The sequence below is a fragment of the Schistocerca nitens genome, chromosome 8 (assembly GCF_023898315.1).
Source record: "Schistocerca nitens isolate TAMUIC-IGC-003100 chromosome 8, iqSchNite1.1, whole genome shotgun sequence".
In the NCBI taxonomy this organism is placed as follows: Eukaryota; Metazoa; Arthropoda; class Insecta; order Orthoptera; family Acrididae; genus Schistocerca; species Schistocerca nitens.
In genome coordinates, this window is record NC_064621.1 from 351,811,085 (window position 1) to 351,833,033 (window position 21,949).

The following is a 21,949-nucleotide window of genomic DNA, read 5'->3' on the forward strand; positions in this document are numbered from 1 at the left end:
AATCGATTTTATACTGGTAGAAGAAAGATACAGGAATGGAATCAAGAAGGTGCACACATTACCAGGTGCAGATATTAATAGTGACCACTACTTACTTATGGCAGAAATAGAAATAAGAATGAAAAAAACTGAAAAAGGCAACAATGGTGAAGAAGTGGGATCTAGAGAAGATAAGGTCCAACAAAGAACAAATTACAGAAATGCTGTCTCGGGACTTTCTAAACACATTACGAGACAAAGAAGCACCTGATAATGCCAACGAGTACTGGAATATGCTGAAAGAAGGAATCATTAAAGCAGGACAGCAAAATATAGGATATGTAAAAGGGAAAAGGTCAAAAAAACCATGGGTCACACAAGAAATGATTTCCAAGATGGAGGAGAGAAGAAAATTGAAAAACAAGAACACTGAAGATGCAAGAAAGATATACCGAAGGTTAAATAATGAACTGCGAAGAGAAACAGAGCAGGCTAGGAAAAAATGGCTAAAAGAGGAATGCGATGAAATTGAAGAACTGGACAGGAAGGGAAGATACGACTTACTATACAACAGAGTGAAGACTATGACATGGGAACAAAACAGAGCAGGAAGTGCTACTATGGAAATTTTGAGTAAAGACGAAGAGGTAGTGTACAAAGATCTTGACGATGTCCTCCAGAGATGGGAAGAATATATAAAAGAGCTATATGACACAAATAGCAAACCAGAAACTCTGGAACTTGAATCACACAACAGTGTAAGTGATGAAGAGAAAGGACCGACCATCATAATGGAAGAAGTAAAGTCTGCCATTGCTGCAATGAAAAATGGCAAAGCAGTAGGTACAGATACAATACCGGGAGAAATACTAAAATGCTTGAACCACAATGGAATAAGAGAAATATTGAGGTTGTGTAATAAAATATATGACAGTGGTGAATGGCCTGAGGACTTTTTGACAACAGTAATGATTCCATTACCGAAAAAACAAGGAACCAAGAAATGCAGCGAGTACAGGACAATCAGCCTCATTTCACATGCAGCCAAAGTGATGTAAAGAATAATTAATAAAAGACTTGAAAAAGTAATAGAGGAGAATCTCGGCGAGGAGCAGTTTGGCTTTAGACGGAATACGGGCACCAGAGATGCAATAGGGCTCCTACGAATCTTGGGAGAAAGGTTTATTGAAAAAGGAAGAGACCTATATATGTGCTTCATCGATTTAGAAAAGGCATTTGACAATGTGGTTTGGGACAAGCTGGCGACTATTATGAGGGAAAAGAGAGTGGACTGGAAAACCAGAAGACTTATAAACTCATTGTACCTTAATCAAAAAGTTTCAGTTAAAGTGAGAGGAGAAAGTACAAACTGGATCAGACTAGGGAAAGGAGTAAGACAAGGATGCTGTTTGTCACCTACTCTTTTCAACCTGTACTTGGAAAATATGATTGACCAATGCTCATTAGATGACAAAGGAGTAGAAATTGGAGGAAGAAGAGTAGGGTGCTTGAGATTTGCTGATGACATGCTCCTTCTAGCCACAGGGGAAAAAGAATTACAGGATTTGGTGGACACCATTGCAACTAACGGAAAAAAATATGGAATGAAAATTAACACAAATAAAACAAAAGTATTGGCAATAGGAGGAAATAAGGAAATAAAAATTGTGCTGAATGGAGAAACACTAGAACAGGTGCAAAATTTTAAGTATCTTGGAAGCAGGATAGACACCGACTGGAAGTGCACCACAGAAATTAAAACAAGGGTAGCAATGGCAAAAAAGGCGTTTTATAAGAAAAGGAGAATCTTCTGCAGCGGTCTGGACAGAGAACTCAGAAAGAGACTCATAAAATGTCTTGTATGGAGTGTTCTTCTATATGGCGCTGAAACATGGACTATGAGGAAAAAAGACAGAGAAAGGCTGGAGGCTTTTGAGATCTGGACATGGCGGAAGATGGAAAGAATAAGTTGGATGGACAGAGTAAAAAATGAAGAGGTACTGAGAAGAGTGGGAGAGAAAAGACAGTTACTAGATGTAATAAAGAGAAGAAAAAGAAATTGGATTGGGCATATATTAAGAAAGAATGACGGACTGATAAAAACAGTTTTAGAAGGTTATGTAGAAGGGAAAAGGAAGCGAGGAAGGAAGAGATTCCAGATACTGGATGACTTGATGGACGGTACAACATACAGCAGCCTTAAGAAGGAAGCAATGGATCGCAGAAAATGGAGAGGCAAAGGACCTGCCAATATAGCAGATAACTGATGATGATGATGATGCCAGTTTTTTTTCATGAACATTGTTTCGTAAAATGGGAAGTCATGGGTTAATTATAGATATGTTAACACAAAATGGGTACAAATTAACATTGTGAGCGTAAGAAATTTTACAGGGGCAGTTAAAAATGTTGTAAACAACAGTAAAACATGGATTCTGGGGTTACGATGTATATCATGCTGTGGTTAACAGAATTAGAGCTTTGTAGTCAAAAAATTGAATCAATATGTAAACATAAAACAGAAACATGTAAATCTGCTCTGAGCCAGAATAGCTGATAAAATTGCGACACTGATAACTATATTATTACCAAGTCATATTACCATTTGACACAGAATATAATAATCTGCTATTCGTTTCTTAGGCAGAAGATTTCAGAAAATTCTGGGGCAGCAAATCAGAATTGCGGCGTTTCCAAGATGGAGGCATTGCAGAAGCAGTTGTATGGAAAATAGGTGCTACATTGTCTGACAAAAGAGTTATTTGCCGCCTCATTGTTGAATATATTTTGAATATGCACCTTCAGATTGATCCAACTTCAAGCATTACTTATATAGCAGACCAAGTGGAGTCTGTTTTACAGTCACGGAAGGTAAGGACAATTTACAGGGGTTTTCTTATATTCCTCACAATTACAGTTAGATTGTTATTACTTTTACTTCCATGAAACTGGAACTAAACTCTAATAATGATAACAAAATAGTTCTGACAAAACATGTAATACAAGAAATAGAAAAGATTGTATTTTGTTTTCACTGTTAACGTGTACAGTTGAGTGTGTCATGGTGACTTATCACATTAATCATACTGCTGCCATGTATTGGTTTATCTTGATCTCTCAGCTGAGCTGTAAAATTGTAACGTGCTGGTTCTCTGGTCTTTTTCAGTTGGTTTCATTTCTGTCTTGTTCTACAAGGCTTGTTTGTTATGCCTCAAAACTTGTGGGTTGTTAAACTCTTAGGTCTGCCTGTTGTTTCAGGCAGTGTGTGCCAATAAGAATCAGGCAAACCATGTAAAATGTCTCTGCTTAACTGTTGCGCATTTGTAACTAATGATGTGACTTAATTGGTGTAATGGTTAGGAAACTGGAGTCACATTTGGGTGGAGTGGCATTCAGATCCCCTGTCTTGCCATCCAGATTTGTTTTCTGTGATTTCCATTAATTGATTAAGGGCAATGTCTAGATGGTTTCCTAAAAAAGGATATGGCTAATTTACTTCCCCATCAGTTTCCTATTTGAGCTTGCACATATTTTGACAAAATAATAAATAGTAATGCTGAACTGAACTGTCATGTACTTTCTGCTTTCTAACTCAGTTCGTGTGTTCGTGGAATGATAGATGCTGAACACTATTCACTGTACTGACTGTGCAGTACACTGTAATAACGTGTTGTTAGAAAATGCACTGTTATCCAGTTGCACACTTCACTTGATTGATGTCTAATAGGAAATTTAAGATTTGCTTATATTAGTGTCGAGTCTTTAACAAAAAATTCTATCACTATTGACAAAATACCTTTGCCGGTCCAGCTTCCAGGGTATAATTAAGCTTCTTGGAATGGGCACTAAGTTATCATTTTAACTTATTTTTAAATATATGGTCACTAATGAGGCATTTTGTTAAATACACTTTTTTAAATTTTTAGAGTGCATTGTGCATATCTTATGAAGATCTCTATAAATAAATGCTTTCACAGATCAAACCTGCTGAATTTGAATATGGTACAGGTGAGGAGGCAACCCTAGCAGTGCTCTCTTCGTATGATGGACTCACAAAACAGCTTCGACAGTTGAAAGATTTGCCTCTGGAAATAAGCACTGTGCAGGGCAACTCAGCTGTATTTCGTTACTGTGAGGTAAATTTTTCAATTATATGAATCTTCAAGTTGAATGTAAAATTGTGTCATTAAGATTTAAAATTAATTTGCAGTAGGTGCACCAGAACAAAGATGTGAAATAACAGTGTCATACTGTTTATAATTTCTCACAGATTTATTGCCTATCATTCCATCCAGTACCAGTAGCGTGCAGTTTGGGCTGGATAACGCTTGCAACTATCCAGTTCTCAGGATCTCACTGTCTCTTTATGCATTAAAATAAATTTGCTATAACTAATTGTGCTCCCCCTCAGGGGTGTAAATGATCTATTGTGATATACAGTGACTAAATTTTGCAGTATGAAGAAATATTTATTAATGATATTCTGTCAGCTTCATAGGAGTATTAAGTGTTGTCGATTATCATCTTGTTGATTGCATATATTCAACATTAACAGTATAAATTGTCTAATAATGTTCATGCAGTTATATTGATGAAGGTTTGTGGTGCAGTTGTTAAAGTGCAGATAATTATTTAAAACAATATACAATGATGATTCCATGTGGTATTAGGAAGCAAAACGTTGACTGAATGTAAGGAATAAAGAAAATCATTCTCTTCATTTAGGAGATAGGCTTATTATTGAATGATGCAAAGAGATCCATCCCATGTGTTCTATCTTTTGATTAATAATCATTTAAGTGCTTTTTTTTACCCCTCCCCTCCAGTCTAAGTTCTGTCATTAGTTTCATGCTATTTTGCATCTTGATTGCTATGTCTTTATGTTACAGGTTTTCCCTCCACTTTCTACAACACACAAGTTACAACGAAGTACTTGTGCTGACCGATCCTTGTGTTATATTTTTCTTGAAGATTCACCACATAAGCATATTCCACGATGGGTACTACCTATTGAAGGTATTAGTTGTGATTCTGTCTGGAGTTGTAATTTTCGAATCAAAATAATCTTTATTAATAGAAACAATGACAATACAGATTTTCCTTAGTAAGTACTTTTTTTGCACAATCAAAGCGATAAATTTGAAATTCTAGCTGCTTGCATTTTTTCATGACGCTGAATTGCATTATTTCGGTGGAGTAATATATTGTGGAGTACACTTGGTTTTGTGACAGTTTTGTATTAAATTTAATTGCTGGCATGGTTCCTTTGAAAGAGTGTCACCCAGTTCCTGTCACTATTGTACCCAATTTCAAGAAATATTTGTAAGTGGTATAGAAAAAGGAAAGTGCTAGTTCCAGATTTGATTATTTATTTATTTTACAATTTTGAGTCCTCTAACTGGTTTGATGTGACTTGTCATGAATTCCTCTGCTGTGTTACTCTCTTCATCTTAGAGTGGCACTTGCACCCTATATCCTTAATTATTTGTTGGTTATATTCCAATCTCTGTCTTCCCCTGCAGTTTTGGTGTCTACAGGTCATTCTGGTACCAAGGAAATTTTCTGTGATGTCTTAAAAAGTGTCATATCATCATGTCCCATCTTGTTATCAGTATTTTCTACACATTCCTTTCTTTGCCTGCTCTGCAGAGAACCACCTTAGTCCATAGCTTACCAGTCCATCTAATTTTCAATATAGTTACATAACATTGCATCTCAGATGCCTTGTTCTCTGCTTTCCTGGTGTCCACAGTCTGTGATTTTTGGTCAGAACACTGTCTTTGCCAGTGCTAATTTGCTTGTTATGTCCCCCTTTCTTCGTACATGATATGTTATTTTGCATCCTAGGTACCTGAATTACTCAGCTTCATCCAGTTCATGGTCACCAGTTTTGATGTTAAATGTATTGCTAATCTCATTTGTGTTACTCCTTATTACTTTCATCTTTCTTCAGTTTACTCTCAATCTGTATTCTTTACTCATTAGATTTTCCATTCCCATCAACACATTCTGTAATTCTTCTTCACTTTCATTGAGGATGTCAGTGTTATCAGTTAATCTCATCATTGATATCCTTTTACCCTGAATTTCAGTCCCACTCTTGAAACTTTCTTTTATTTTTGTCATTAAATGATAATTAAATGGACACCCTAGCTGCAAACAGGCGTTGATGTACTTCATTGGGGACATGTTGAAAATGTGTGCCCCGACCGGGACTCGAACCCGGGATCTCCTGCTTACATGTCAGACGCTCTATCCATCTGAGCCACTGCGGGCACAGAGGATAGTGCGTCTGCAGGGACTTATCCCTTGCACGCTCCCCGTGAGATCCACATTGCCAACATGTCCACACCACTACATTCGTAGCGCGCCTAATAGATGTTTGCCCATCATACTCATTACTCGTGGCAGATTAATCTACCAAGTCCCGTACGAGTTCTGGCATAGCGTGTGCGTTCGCACAAGACGGTCAATGGCCGGGAAGCCATATTTTAACTATATGTGACTGTATTATCTGTTCCCGAAAGAACAGTTACCATGGATGACCATGCAGCTTTGCTAGAAATGAAATGATAATTAAGTGGACACCCTAGCGGCAAACAGGCATTGATGTACTTCATTGGGGACATAAGTCCCTGCAGACGCACTATCCTCTGTGCCCGCGGTGGCTCAGATGGATAGAGCGTCTGCCATGTAAGCAGGAGATCCCGGGTTCGAGTCCCGGTCGGGGCACACATTTTCAACATGTCCCCAATGAAGTACATCAACGCCTGTTTGCAGCTAGGGTGTCCATTTAATTATCATTTCATTTCTAGCAAAGCTGCATGGTCATCCACGGTAACTGTTCTTTCGGGAACAGATACTACCGTCACATATATTTTTGTCATTGTTTATTCTGTGTTCAGATTAAACAGTAGGAGAGAAGCACAGCATTCCTATCTGACACTACTTTTAGTCTGAACACTTCATTCATTGACTGCCATTCTTATGTTCTCTCTTGGTTCTTGTGTATATTGTATTGTATATTTCCTGTAGCTAAGGTACTATTTTTCTCAGGTTGCCCAACATCTTGCACCGAACAGTGGAAAGTTCAGGATGGAATAACAACAGTATTATGAAAGCCCGAGCTCTTGGCCAGCCAAATGGCCTTCTTTGGAAGGCACACAGCCACTGTGAACGTCTATGTGTGCTTTTGTGTGTGTGTGTGTGTGTGTGTGTGTGTGTGTGTGTGTGTTGTTCCCAAAAGCTTAAATTTTTGCAGTCTTATCTCTGTGCCTGTCTGCAACTCAGTGCAGCCTGTATGTGATGAGTAGCCTGTCCTTTTCATATCATCTTGCACTATTTTACATTTTTTTTTTTTTTTTTTTTTTTTTTTTTTTTTTTTGTTTCTGTGTCAACAAATTCAGCAAACGTGTCTTGATTTTTCTTAAGTCTCCCTTCCATTATCAAGTGTAACGACAGAACTGCTTATTTGGTCTTTACCTGTCCTGAAGACAAACTTGGCTTCTCGATTTCCTTTTCCATTCTTCTGTGTATTATTTTTGTCAGCAACCTAAGTGCTTGAGTTGTTCAGCTGACTGTGCGATAATTCTCTCACTTACCTGTATCTGCTATCTTTGGAATTTTGTGGATGATATTTTTCAAAAATTCTGATGGCATGTGCCTGGTCTCACAGATTTTACATACCAACTTGTATAGTCATTTGTTTTAGAAATTCCAAAGGAACATTGTTTATCCCTTTTGCCTTATTTGATTGCAAGTCTTCCAAAACTCTATTTAAGTCAGACCATAATTCTTGATCACCTGTATCGCCCATTCTCAACTCCCATTTCTTCTTCTATCATGTCACCAGACAAGTCCTCCCCCTCGTAGAGACCTTCAGTGTACTCTTTCTACCTATCCCCTCTCTCATCAGTTTTCCATGTCCGCCTCTGTAGCTGAGCGGTCAGCCTAGCTGACTGCCTTGCAGGGGGCCTGGGTTTGATTCCCGGCTGGGTTGGAGGTTTTCTCCACTCCGGGCTGGATGTTGTGTTTTCCTCAACATCATCAATATGCAAACCACGAACATGGCACCAACTAAAAGGACTTGCACTAGATGCCCGAACTACACCAGATGGGGTGCTTCGGTCAGTAATGCCGCATGATGGTTTCATTTCAACAGTGGAATTCTTGTCATACTCTCAATGTTGATGCCCTTGATTTTAATTTCACAGAAGTTTGTTTTTTACTTTTCTGTATGCTGTATCAGTCATGATGACCATTTCTTTTTCAACTTCATCACATTTTTCGTGGAGGCACATTGTCTTAGCTTTCATTTCTAAGTGATATATATTGTGTGGACGGTCTTTCACTGAACATTTTTGTAACACCTCATTTAGTTGAATTAAAATATTTTATCTGTTACCCAAGTTTATTCACATTTATCTTCCATGGACTGATGTTAGTCTGTCCAACTTCTGTGATTGCCACCTTTGGAGAGATCCATTTCTCTTCAACTGAACGGTCCATTGTGGTATTCAATATTTCAATATTTACAGCCTTAGAGAACCTCAAACACATCTCATTAGTCGTCAGTATTTCTATACCCCACTTCTTTCCACACTGATTTTGCTGGACTATTTCTTATTTCTGGACTATTCTCTTAAATTTCAGCCTACTTTTCATCATTACTAAATTGTGAACTGAGTTCATATCTGCTCCTGGGTATGTCTAACAATCCAGTATCTGATTTTGAAGTCTTTGTTGCACCATGATGTATTCCAGCTGAAATCTTCCTGTGTCTCCAGACCTTTTCCACTTCCTCTTTTCAAGCTTGTGTAGTGTACTCACTACTACTAACCAAAATTTATTGCAGAACTCAATTAGCCCATCTGCTCTCTTATTCCTACTACCAAGCCCATATTCTCTTATATCTTCTTCTTTCCCTTCCCTTCCCTTTCCCTACTATCATGTTCTAATCCCCCATGATTATTAGATTACTATCTCCCTTTATATACTGAATTACCTATGCAGTACACTTATATACTTTCTATACTTCTTCATCTTCTGCTTGTGACGTAGGCATGTGTACCTGCACTATTGCTGTTGGGATCAGTTTGCTGTCGATTGTGATGAGAACATCATTGAACTGTTCACAATAGCTCAGTCTCAGTCCTATCCTCCTATTCGAAATAAAGAAGAGTAATGGATGTTCCTGGATTGAGCAATAGGAGAATAAGAGAAAGGCAACTGCTCACCTATAGCAGACAGATATGTTGAGCACAGAAACATATAACAGCATTCACACTATCTTTCAAGCACTAACTCTTTTTCTAACAACATTACACACACACACACACACACACACACACACACAAAACACGAAAACCCAAATGCACACTCTCGTGGGCTTCACAGGTCTCAATGAATCATATTCTCATTTACCATTTATTCCTGCTGTTGATGTTACCCTGTATTTGTCTGACCAGAAGTCCTTATATTCTTTCACTTGCACTTCACTAAACACCCTCAGTCCCCCCCCCCCCCCCCCCCCCAAAAAAAAAAAAAAAAAAAAAAATTTCAATCCCACCCACCCAAAAAAGAAATCTTGGAAGACAGCAGTTAAGTAATAGGCTGTAAAGAGCATGGATTCAAAACAAGGGGCGTTCTTGGGTAACATGTTTAATGCTATGATTTGCCCTTTTTCAATGCAGTTAACTCCTTGTGTAGTTAGGTGGAATACTTATGCTTCCTTCAAACCATTATTCTTGATAATCTTATATGTATCTTCAAAATATACTGTTGTTAAGTAATTACTATTCCCTTATTTACAGCTGTGGCATTTGCAGAGTGCCCTAAAAGGGGTAGTGTTGTTGTTGTTGTTGTTGTGGTCTGCAGTCCTGAGACTGGTTTGATGCAGCTCTCCATGCTACTCTATCCTGTGCAAGCTTCTTCATCTCCCAGTACCTACTGCAACCTACATCCTTCTGAATCTGCTTAGTGTATTCATCTCTTGGTCTCCCTCTACGATTTTTACCCTCCATGCTGCCCTCCAATGCTAAATTTGTGATCCCTTGATGCCTCAACACATGTCCTACCAACCGATCCCTTCTTCTAGTCAAGTTGTGCCACAAACTTCTCTTCTCCCCAATCCTATTTAGTACTTCCTCATTAGTTATGTGATCCACCCATCTAATCTTCAGCATTCTTCTGTAGCACCACATTTCGAAAGCTTCTATTCTCTTCTTGTCCAAACTATTTATCGTCCATGTTTCACTTCCATACATGGCTACACTCCATACAAATACTTTAAGAAATGACTTCCTGACACTTAAATCTATACTCGATGTTAACAAATTTCTCTTCTTCAGAAACACTTTCCTTGCCATTGCCAGTCTACATTTTATATCCTCTCTACTTCGACCATCATCAGTTATTTTGCTCCCCAAATAGCAAAACTCCTTTACTACTTTAAGTGTCTCATTTCCTAATCTAATTCCCACAGCATCACCCAACTTAATTCGACTACATTCCATTATCCTCGTTTTGCTTTTGTTGATGTTCATCTTATACCCTCCTTTCAAGACACTATCCATTCCATTCAACTGCTCTTCCAAGTCCTTTGCTGTCTCTGACAGAATTACAATGTCATCGGCAAACCTCAAAAGTTTTTATTTCTTCTCCATGGATTTTTATACCTACTCCGAATTTTTCTTTTGTTTCCTTCACTGCTTGCTCAATATACAGATTGAATAACATCGGGGAGAGACTACAACCCTGTCTCACTCCCTTCCCAACCACTGCTTCCCTTTCATGTCCCTCGATTCTTATAACTGCCATCTGGTTTCTGTACAAATTGTAAATAGCCTTTCGCTACCTGTTGGGGAAGGGGTAGTAAGTGTGCCATTAATAAGTTTGTGTGTTGTTATGTGACTGATGAATTATAATTTTATGTAAAACTAAAAGTTTATTTCATCTGTACTTGAGAAACTTCACTTAATGAATATGCATGGCTATATTTCTTAATACTGCATTGTAGTGTGAGGAACTGAAGAAGACATTTTTGTTCTCAGTGGTCATTATATTGGCAGCAAGTGGAAAATGGCCAAATGACATAGAAGCTGTTCGCCGTATTCGAGCTGCTTTTAACATTAAAATATCTCAGTGCCTTCATGACCAGTTTAATTTAGCAGCACAGCCATATCAGGATTATGTTGACATACTCAAGGTACTCCTCAGATGTCTATCTCTTTGTTTTATCTTTCAAGAATTTGAATGTAAAAATATGTGAGAAAGAAAGTTGCTACTCACTTTTAGTTAGTTAGTAGCACACACGCACGTGTGTGCATATGTCTATTGTTGACAAAGGCCATAATGGCCAAAAGCTTTAATTGTGAGAGAATTTTTGTTGTATCTATCTGCAACCCAGAATCTCCTTTACATGGTGAGTAGCAACTTCCTTCTCATATCTTAGTTTTATCTTTGTACTTTTTGATTTTATTTTTGTGCTTTTTGATTAGTGTTTCATTTTTGTGTTCCATGTTCTGTTCTTGTTTTCTATGCTGATACGTCAAGGTTGTCAAGGCACTATGCTGTGAAAATGGTGGCTGAATTCGCTGTTGGTATAGCATAAATCTGCTTATTCATTCTCATTAGCCCTGGTGCTATGGCGCTACATTGTTTTATGTGAATGTTGTTAAATCTTGCTCTGTTTCCCTTAATGAAACAGGTCGGTGTACTTGTCTATTACACATTTTCACAAAATTCTTGTAGCATAACAGTAGTTTCTTGAAGCACAACTTCAGGAATGTAAATTAATGAATGATACAACAATATCTCCTCAAATGGACGTAAAAAAACCCAGGAAACTTTGGGAAAATTTGGCAAACAATATACAGTTGCAGATATAGTGTTAACTCTTCTTTAAGATCTAGTCTGTGTGCATGGAAATAAACAGCATAGCTAATGATTTATAGTCAGTTAGCCTTCTCAACTGATGAAACAACAATGGCTGGAATTGTTCTTAGCTACAGCACTGAATCCTTCCTTTTCCTCTCTTTTAACAATTGGAATAGTTAAATTCACGTTGTTAGCTTCACTATTCCTCAGAAGATGAGACTATATTTCTTCAACCTTATTTGCTCTCTGATCACCATGCAAAATCCCGGATCTGTCCAGTAATTGGAATTTACAAGGTGCATTCAAGTTCTAAGGCCTCCGATTTTTTTTCTAATTAACTACTCACCCGAAATCGATGAAACTGGCGTTACTTCTCGACGTAATCGCCCTGCAGACGTACACATTTTTCACAATGCTGACGCCATGATTCCATGGCAGTGGCGAAAGCTTCTTTAGGAGTCTGTTTTGACCACTGGAAAATCGCTGAGGCAATAGCAGCACGGCTGGTGAATGTGCGGCCACGGAGAGTGTCTTTCATTGTTGGAAAAAGCCAAAAGTCACTAGGAGCCAGGTCAGGTGAGTAGGGAGCATGAGGAATCACTTCAAAGTTGTTATCACGAAGAAACTGTTGCGTAACGTTAGCTCGATGTGTGGGTGCGTTGTCTTGGTGAAACAGCACACGCGCAGCCCTTCCCGGATGTTTTTGTTGCAGTGCAGGAAGGAATTTGTTCTTCAAAACATTTTTGTAGGATGCACCTGTTACCGTAGTGCCCTTTGGAATGCAATGGGTAAGGATTACGCCCTCGCTGTCCCAGAACATGGCCACCATAATTTTTTCAGCACTGGCGGTTACCCGAAATTTTTTTGGTGGCAGTGAATCTGTGTGCTTCCATTGAGCTGACTGGCGCTTTGTTTCTGGATTGAAAAATGGCATCCACGTCTCATCCATTGTCACAACTGATGAAAAGAAAGTCCCATTCATGCTGTCGTTGTGTGTCAACATTGCTTGGCAACATGCCACACGGGCAGCCATGTGGTCGTCCGTCAGCATTTGTGGCACCCACCTGGATGACACTTTTCGCATTTTCAGGTCGTCATACAGGATTGTGTGCACAGAACCCACAGAAATGCCAACTCTGGAGGCGATCTGTTCAACAGTCATTCGGCGATCCCCCAAAACAATTCTCTCCACTTTCTCGATCATGTCGTCAGACCGGCTTGTGCGAGCCCGAGGTTGTTTCGGTTTGTTGTCACACGACGTTCTGCCTTCATTAAACTGTCACACCCACGAACACACTTTCGACAAATCCATAACTCCATCACCACATGTCTCCTTCAACTGTCGATGAATTTCAATTGGTTTCACACCATGCAAATTCAGAAAACGAATGATTGCATGCTGTTCAAGTAAGGAAAACGTCGCCATTTTAAGTATTTAAAACAGTTCTCATTCTCGCCGCTGGCGGTAAAATTCCATCTGCCGTACGGTGCTGCCATCTCTGGGACGTATTGACAATGAACGCGGCCTCATTTTAAAACAATGCGCATGTTTCTATCTCTTTCCAGTCCAGAGAAAAAAAATCGGAGGCCTTAGAACTTGAATGCACCTCGTACTAACCATGTGCAGATTCCATTTTCTTTTCCTACTAACACACTGACAATTTCTACACATCCACAAACATAAAATTAAAATTTTTGAAAAACTTAAGCAACTCTTAAGACTTGCAGCCAAAATGTACTTTCCCTTAACACAATATTTTAACAAGTCTGGTAGTCGCTGTCATCATGTGCTGAGTATGGGTTTAATTGTGTGTTGTTTGGCCTGCAACTAATTTGATACAACTAAGACAACTACAGTATATAAACTGTCAAAGATGATGTTAAAGCTGAAATGACAACACACTTGCAAATCCAAAAGTCAATTTACTAAGCAAACCTCAAGGACCGAGCGATTTCTTCAAAATGTTTTAGTTGATTCTTGATGACACTTAACCTACAATTAGTAGTTGCTTTTAGCTTTCCTAATACTTGCTGAATATATACTGTTTCCTTTGTGACTCTGAGCGGACAAGACTCATCTGCAGATGGAGATGCTTCTTTGTAGGTTACATCTAGTTTTGGTGCATAGTACATCATTCAGCATTTAAATCTTCTGTCACTGTGTATTTCATGGACATTTTCCTTGATCTGCCTTCCCTCCTAGTATACCTGGTAGAGAGAAAATCTGATAAACCTTTAATTTTTTTTACTATCTACTGCTTTTTTCATGCTTAGTAAGTTTACTTATGTACACCCTGGAAAGGAAATGTCACATTTCTCCTTCTTCTTCTTCCTCTACTACTACTACTACTACTACTACTACTAATTTGTTCATGCTTTGTAAATAAAGTAAATGATTACATATGTAATCATGAGTATCTGTACAAAGCATAGCTTAGTTATCTGAATTTTATGTGCAATAGAATATTTAAGTTTTTTTATTATACAACTTTAATTATTTACTATTTAATTTTTGTGCAGAATTGGAATAAACTTGTAATTCAAAGAGAAGTTCACATAACTTCAATAATGTGTCTTTAATTTTCTTCCAGGATGGTTTTGTGTTTAGACTTTGTATAGCTTGCACTAGAGAAATAGCATTGTTAAAAGAAATGACCACACCACTTGGAGTAAGAAAGTACAGAGACACTCCACAGTCATTAGCACTTGAAAAGAAAGTTGTTCACTCACCAAAATTGACAAGTGCATTGCATGGGTAATGTATATTAAGAGTAATCTTTTTAATTTATTCATACAAAACACTTTGGAATTGTAAGTTTTTTTGACTCAGTAAGAACTATGATATCTAAGGTACAAATAACACTTGTATAGGTTTCTGTTACAGCTTTAGATAATTGTGTGTTATTAGTTTTGTTATGTTGTGGTTTAGTATTTCTCTTCTGTACAAACCAGAGACCTGAAATTTAATCACCAGTTGGCTCCATTTTTTGTGGCAAAGCTCCAAAAATAGGCTCCCCCCCCCCTCTCTCTCTGTCTCTGTTTCTCTCTCTGTCCTCAGTCTCTCTCTTTCTTTCTCATTTGGTATGGCCATGGCTTAATCTGACATGAACTTAACTACCCAGACAGTTATAAGACAACTTGCAGTTAAACATAAACTCAAAACTACAGTGCACCTCGTACTTAACACATATTCAATGTACACTCTAGAGGAAAAGACATTAGTACTAAATGAGGATTGCACTTTTAACCTTTGGATTTATCATTTTTTTCCATTTGCCAAATTTACTGCAAGGGAAAAGGGCCAACTCGGATCATGATTGCTGTTCTGCCATAAATTGTAGGATTTCTGTCATGTAATTCAATTATTTGAAAAAAAGAGCATTTAAGGCTTCCTGCAGTGCAGTAGCTAGTAAAGATTTTATTTATTAAATAAAACACTTTAGTCAAGTACAACACAACAAATGTCCTCCTTACTTTGCTGAACCCTTCCTACATCCACTGTATGACTTCACATCCACCTAACACAGTGGGTACGTTTATTAAAGTGTATCTGTGTCCAAGTTGGTGTATTATCTGAAGTATAACCCCACTTTTACGTCCCTGGAATTATTATCTTCCCACTGTTTATGACATTTTTTATCAATCTCTAAAAATCCTCTGTGTTCAGAATGTTAATTGCACTTGCTTTTGCATCATCATAACATCTATTTCTCACCATTTACACTTAATGAATCAATGTTAATGGAGAAAAGGAAAAAAAGAAAAAGTGTAATTGAGATACACTCTAAAACAAAAAAAGTGACAGACCACAAAGAAATAATCCAAATGGTACAGTAATTTTTAGATGTGAGGTACATGTACAGACAAACAGAAAGTTGGATGATTTATTTAAGAGAAAGAGCTTCACAAATTTAGCAAGTCAATAAAATGTTAGTCCACTTCTGGCCCTTATGCAAGCAGTTATTTGGCTTGTCAGGATCACTTTGGTTGTCATGCATGACACTCTGACAGCACAGTATTGTGTCAAATGTCGATGGAATTCTGCAAATCGTTTTGTTGCCCTTCATGGCAAGCCATCTTGGGCTTACATTTCAGCAAGATAAGGTCCGCCTGCACACGGTGAGAGTTTCTACTGCAAGTCTTCTTGCTTGATAGACCTTACCTTGGCCAGCAAGGTCACCAGATCTCTCCCCAGTTGAGAATGTTTGGAACATTATGTACAGGGCATTCCAACCAGCTCAGGATTTTGATGATTCTGATGCATCAATTGGATAAAATTTGGCACGATATCCATCAGGAGGATATCCAACAATTCTATCAATCAGTGCCAAGCTGGATAAGTGCCAGAGGTGGACTAGCATGTTATTGACTTGCTCAATTTGTGAAGCTCTTTCTCTTGAATAAATCACCCAATTTTCTGAAATTGTGATCTTTTGTTTGTCTATACATGTACATCACATCCACCAATTTCCATCCCATTTGGACACTTCTTTTGTGGTGCGTCATTCCTGCGCCATTCCCCTATTCCCACCCCCAATCTTAGAGTGTATAATTTTGCCAGCAAAGTGTTTATTTTCAATTACTGTTTAGAAATATTGCACAATAAACTTCATTGAACTTCCTAGGTTTGAATCAGTAGATGATGTTAAAAGTTGGAACAGTTCATGCCACTAGTTCCTTGTGTCTTAACACTGCCAACTTAAATGTAACTATACTGTGTGGTGTTGTTTATAGTTGAGTTATTGGACAAGGTGTTGGGTTGGGATAAAACTTCAGTAATATTCCTAATGTAAGAAAATTTGGCAATGGTAAACACAGCTATGGTAGTACGTCTTCCGGATAATACACGTACTTCTTTCAAACCAATTCAGGTGTGGCACCTCTTTGTGAAGTACACGGGAGTTGTTGACATATTATTTTGTAAAAAAAGAAAAAAAGAAATAAACTTTAACTTTGATTTGCAGGGAGATGTTATAAAGTGGCGTATGGCATATTGCTTTTTATGGAATATGTACAGCAGTGTTTTCCTAAGTGGTTCGTACATTGGAACTAAAAGAAAAGACTAAGCAATTGTAATAAAATCATATTTGTCACAAACCTTTGGCACTTCTTTCGGAATATGTCCTGGTTTACAAAGCACGGGTTGGAAAAGGACCTAACAACACAGCTAAAATTTAACTGCAAATTCCATTCTATATTGTGCCCTACATTATATTTCATGATGATGTTATGTATCTATGTACATATAACTTCATGACGAACTTTGTAGGACGCCACGTTAAGCTTTGAAACCATCCAAGTCATGTGACAGAGGGCAAAAAGCTAAGATTTTGTCAATATGCACTGTGTGAAATGGAGTCAAAATTTACTCTTTTTCTCATTTATAGATGAAATCAGGCATAAATTTTAACACTTGAATGGCTTGTATTAATATCGGTATTATGCGTGTAATTGTGTAGTTAACTTAATTTCTCCAAAATTCCCAACATTAATGCAGTCCTTATTGTTTTTACATTTGGCCAGGCAAAAACAATTTTGAAAATTGTATTGGTAGTTTTACATAAAATAAGGGAAAAACATTCACCTACCTATAGAGGATTGGGTGTTGCACACAGAAACATGTAATAGGAAACTGTTAACACTAGTATAAGGCCTCACACTATCCTGCTACCAGCCAGCCGCTGTGACCGAGCAGTTCTAGGTGCTTCAGTCCGGAACCGCGCTGCTGCTATGGTCGCAGGTTCGAATCCTGTCTTGGGCATGAATGTGTGTGATGATGTCCTTAGGTTGGTTAGGTTTAAATAGTTCTAAGTCTAGAGGACTTATGACCTCTGATGTTAAGTCCCATAGTGCTTAGAGCCATTTGAACCATTTTATCCTGCTACCCATGCCTTGCCTCGTGTGACCTTCCGTATCCTGTCCCCACCTTTACCCAGGCAACTACTTACAATAATCAGTCTCACTGCTACCGCAGGTGTAGACATTTAGGTTGTTGTGTGTGTGTGAATGTGAGTGCATCTACTAGGAAAGGAGCAAGAGCTTGAAAGCTAGTGTTAAGCGTTTTCTGCTATGTGTTTTTGTAGGGATTTCAAGTATTGATAATATTTGTTTTTACAGGCAACAGCATTACAGTTTTCTAGTGAATTACTGAATAGTTGTACTTAAATCATTTATTTTACTGCTTCTACAGGAATAGAAGACAAAATATTCATTACTTAATCTGGAAAAACATGTTGCAAACTTTTTTTTGTGTTTTCAAAATGACTTCACTCATGCAGCAAAATGTTGCTTCCTTTCAAATATTTTTTGAGCAGTCAGACATTGCCCAAAATTTTGCCATTGTAATAAAAAAGCCTCTACTGAAAATACTACTATTAAAATAAATTGAACAGTATTCTAGAAGTTGCCCAAAAATGGATGCCACCATTAGTCAGCTGATAGAGATGTTGGGCTCAATATAATGATGTTGTGTGTGTTCAGTGCCATGTATGATCAGATAGAATGTATTTCTGTCATTGAATCCACCATCTTATGTAATCACCAGTGTCACCTGTTACCAACTTCTGTCCTATACATTGGTTATTTTTCTTAAAAAGTCATTTATAATGTACAGAGTAGTGGATTTTATGATTTGAAGTTAAATATACTTTTTGTCTGCAGTTTGAGATATATATAAAAAGAAAGATGATGAGACTTACCAAACAAAAGCGCTGGCAGGTCGATAGACACACAAACAAACACAAATATACACACAAAATTCAAGCTTTCGCAACAAACTGTTGCCTCATCAGGAAAGAGGGAAGGAGAGGGAAAGACGAAAGGATGTGGGTTTTAAGGGAGAGGGTAAGGAGTCATTCCAATCCCGGGAGCGGAAAGACTTACCTTAGGGGGAAAAAAGGACAGGTATACACTCGCGCACACACACACATATCCATCCACACATACAGACACAAGCAGATATATATATATATATAACATTTGTCCAGGTCTCATAATTACTTTCAGACTTATGTTAAATTTTTGCAGCAGACATCAAAACTTTCAAATGTTTCTATGAATTTGAAAACCAGATAGCAAAAAATTCACCAGAAGTAATTGGAGAAAAACTAAATCCTGGATTTTTCATCAAATATGTTGGTTAATAATAAAAATCAAGTATGTGCTTGAAACATAATTTCCCAAAATTTACACTATTTTTTATGAAGTTCCCTGAAAAGTGTAAAAGTGTTTCACTTTATTTGCTATTTTTACAAGAAGACTGTGGCTAGTGTTGTCACAAGTTCATGATGATGTATTTTAAATGTGAGTATGCCTCTGGTGGCTCAGCACTTCTGAAGGTAACTACAGTATCCATAATTCAGTAGGGCCTTTTTTGTAAATTTTGTGTACCCATCTACATCTGTATCTCCTCCTACACTTATACTTCACAAGCCATCTTACAGTGTGTGGCAGAGGGTTCGTCTGGTACCACTATTTCCCCACTTACCTGTTTCAACCTCAAATGGTGCACAGGAAAAACTACTTTCAATGAGCCTTCATACGAGCTCACATTTCTCTTGATTTTCTTCATTTGGTCAGTTCACAAAACATTTGTAGATGGAAGTAATATATTGCCCGACTCTTCTTGGAACATACATTCTCAGACTTTTAACAGTAAACTTCTCCATGATGCTTGTCTTGTAGCATCTGCAACTGGATATTTCTTAATAATCTCACTCATGCTAAATGAGATCGTGATGAAAGATGCTGCCCTTTGTTACACCTTTTATGTCTTTTCTGTTAATCCAAGACTGACAGGCAGTACTCAGAATGGGTCAAACAAGTATTATGTAAACCATTAATTTCATTGGTGAATTACGTTTTCATAAGGTACTCCCAGTGAAGAACTTTGGCTTTCTTTCTTTCTCTCCTGTCATTCTAATACAAGTCACTGTTGATGCTTACTGTTAGATATTTTACAGTTTTTACTGTACACAGTGATTTAGCACCAGAAGTGCAGTTGAAAAGCGATGGGTTTATCTGCCTATTTGTCCACAATGCATTACAATAATTTATATGTAAGGTCAACTGCCAGCCCCCGTGCCAATTGCTGAGCCTCTGCAGGTCTTACTGCATTTCACTGCAGCCTTTTGGTCTTACAGCCTGCTTATAAGCAACAGTGTAATCCACATGGACAGCCAGATGGAGTTTCTGAATATACTTTATAAACTGTAACAACCCAGTAACAATCCCGCGGGGTTCTCTCCGAATTACTTTTGCCCTATTAAGAATGATTGTTGAGTTTTGTCTGCTAATAATTCCTGAATCCAGTCACAAATCTGGTTCAATACAAGGTAAACTCATACCTTGTTTGTTAAATGACAACATATAGCTCTATCAAGTGCATTCCAGAAGTCAAGGACCACGGCATTAACTGGGATGCCATTGACTGATGCACTCTGGATCTTGTGCACAAACAGGACGAGCTGAGTTTCGCAACAATTCTTTTTGTGGAATCCATGTCAATTTTTAAAGAGGTGATTTTTTTCGTTCTCCATACAGATCATAATGTGTGACTATAAAATGTGTTCTATAGTTCTGCAACAGATTTATGTCAGTGATATATGCCTATAATCATGTTTATCACTTGAATGATTTTTCTTAAAAACAAGAATGAGATGCACTTGTATCGAATCGTTAGATACCATTCATTGCTGTAATGACATACAATAAGCTACTGTTAGAAGGGGAGCAATGTGTTTTGTGTAACCTGTCTAGAATCTCTCACGTATCTCATCAGTGCCCTTATATTATTGATAATTTTAATCATATGAATATAACAGAGGGAAACATTCCACGTGGAAAAAATATATCTAAAAAGAAAGAAAGTGATGAGACTTACCAAACAAAAGTGCTGGCAGGTCGATAGACACACAAACAAACACAAACATACACACAAAATTCTAGCTTTCGCAACAAACGGTTGCTTCATCAGGAAAGAGGGAAGGAGAGGGAAAGATGAAAGGAAGTGGGTTTTAAGGGAGAGGGTAAGGAGTCATTCCAATCCCGGGAGCGGAAAGACTTACCTTAGGGGGAAAAAAGGACGGGTATACACTCGCGCACACACACACATATCCATCCGCATATACACAGAGGTGTCTGTGTATATGCGGATGGATATGTGTGTGTGTGCGAGTGTATACCCGTCCTTTTTTCCCCCTAAGGTAAGTCTTTCCACTCCCGGGATTGGAATGACTCCTTACCCTCTCCCTTAAAACCCACTTCCTTTCATCTTTCCCTCTCCTTCCCTCTTTCCTGACGAAGCAACCGTTTGTTGCGAAAGCTAGAATTTTGTGTGTATGTTTGTGTTTGTTTGTGTGTCTATCGACATGCCAGCGCTTTTGTTTGGTAAGTCTCATCACTTTCTTTCTTTTTGATAATTTTGATCTATTTATTATTCTGCAGTCACTTAATTCAGTAACTGCCATCTCTTGGTTTGTGTGATGGTTGAAAGAGGAAACCAAATTACAGTTTTCTGAAGACAAAATTCACTATTTCGGCTTTATTTCTGTCATCTTCCATTTTGGTGCCATTGTAGTCACAGAGTGATCAAATAGATGATTTTAATCCACTTACTGGTGTTAGGTAAGGTTAAAAATTACTAAGTTTTTTAGTCAGATTGGTTAGCAAAATTTTACTTTTGAGTTAATTGAACAGTTCTCACATTGCCTCTTCATAATGAGTTTGGCTTCATTCTGCTTTTATCAACAAGACTTTAACCCAAATCTGTGATGAATTTTTTTTCTGAGAACTTTTCTAGTATTGTGGGTTGTACCATCTCTTACTGGTCTAAAGAATTTTGTGCAGTGATTTGTTCTGCTTTATATTTTCGGCTCTGGAGTTAAATATATGATGTTGACTGCTATGATATTCTTTAATTTGTTTTTTGTTACTCTTACATAACAAAGATATTCTTCTCACCTTTGTTAACATTCCTTGGAACACCTGCAACAACAGTAACATGATCACTGATACTCTGCTCTTCATTAACTGGTTCAAGAAGTTCAAATGTATTCAAGACTTTTGGTTCTATAACTAACTGCTTGAAGTGTCT

General features: G+C 37.8%; 1 protein-coding gene and 1 non-coding gene across 2 annotated transcripts in view; both read left to right on the forward strand.

Moving 5' to 3' along the window:
* The window catches only part of LOC126199009 (nucleolar protein 6), a 160,191-nt gene that overhangs the window by 117,754 nt on the left and 20,488 nt on the right, over nucleotides 1–21,949 (forward strand). Inside the window, exons 12-16 of the mRNA XM_049935689.1 lie at nucleotides 2,623–2,850; nucleotides 3,957–4,115; nucleotides 4,869–4,995; nucleotides 11,031–11,185; nucleotides 14,448–14,611. Coding sequence (XP_049791646.1) covers nucleotides 2,623–2,850; nucleotides 3,957–4,115; nucleotides 4,869–4,995; nucleotides 11,031–11,185; nucleotides 14,448–14,611 — 833 coding nt within the window. The remainder of the gene's footprint in view (nucleotides 1–2,622; nucleotides 2,851–3,956; nucleotides 4,116–4,868; nucleotides 4,996–11,030; nucleotides 11,186–14,447; nucleotides 14,612–21,949) is intronic.
* Nucleotides 6,637–6,711, forward strand: Trnat-ugu (transfer RNA threonine (anticodon UGU)). The gene has a single exon. It is a non-coding gene; the product is annotated as a tRNA-Thr (tRNA).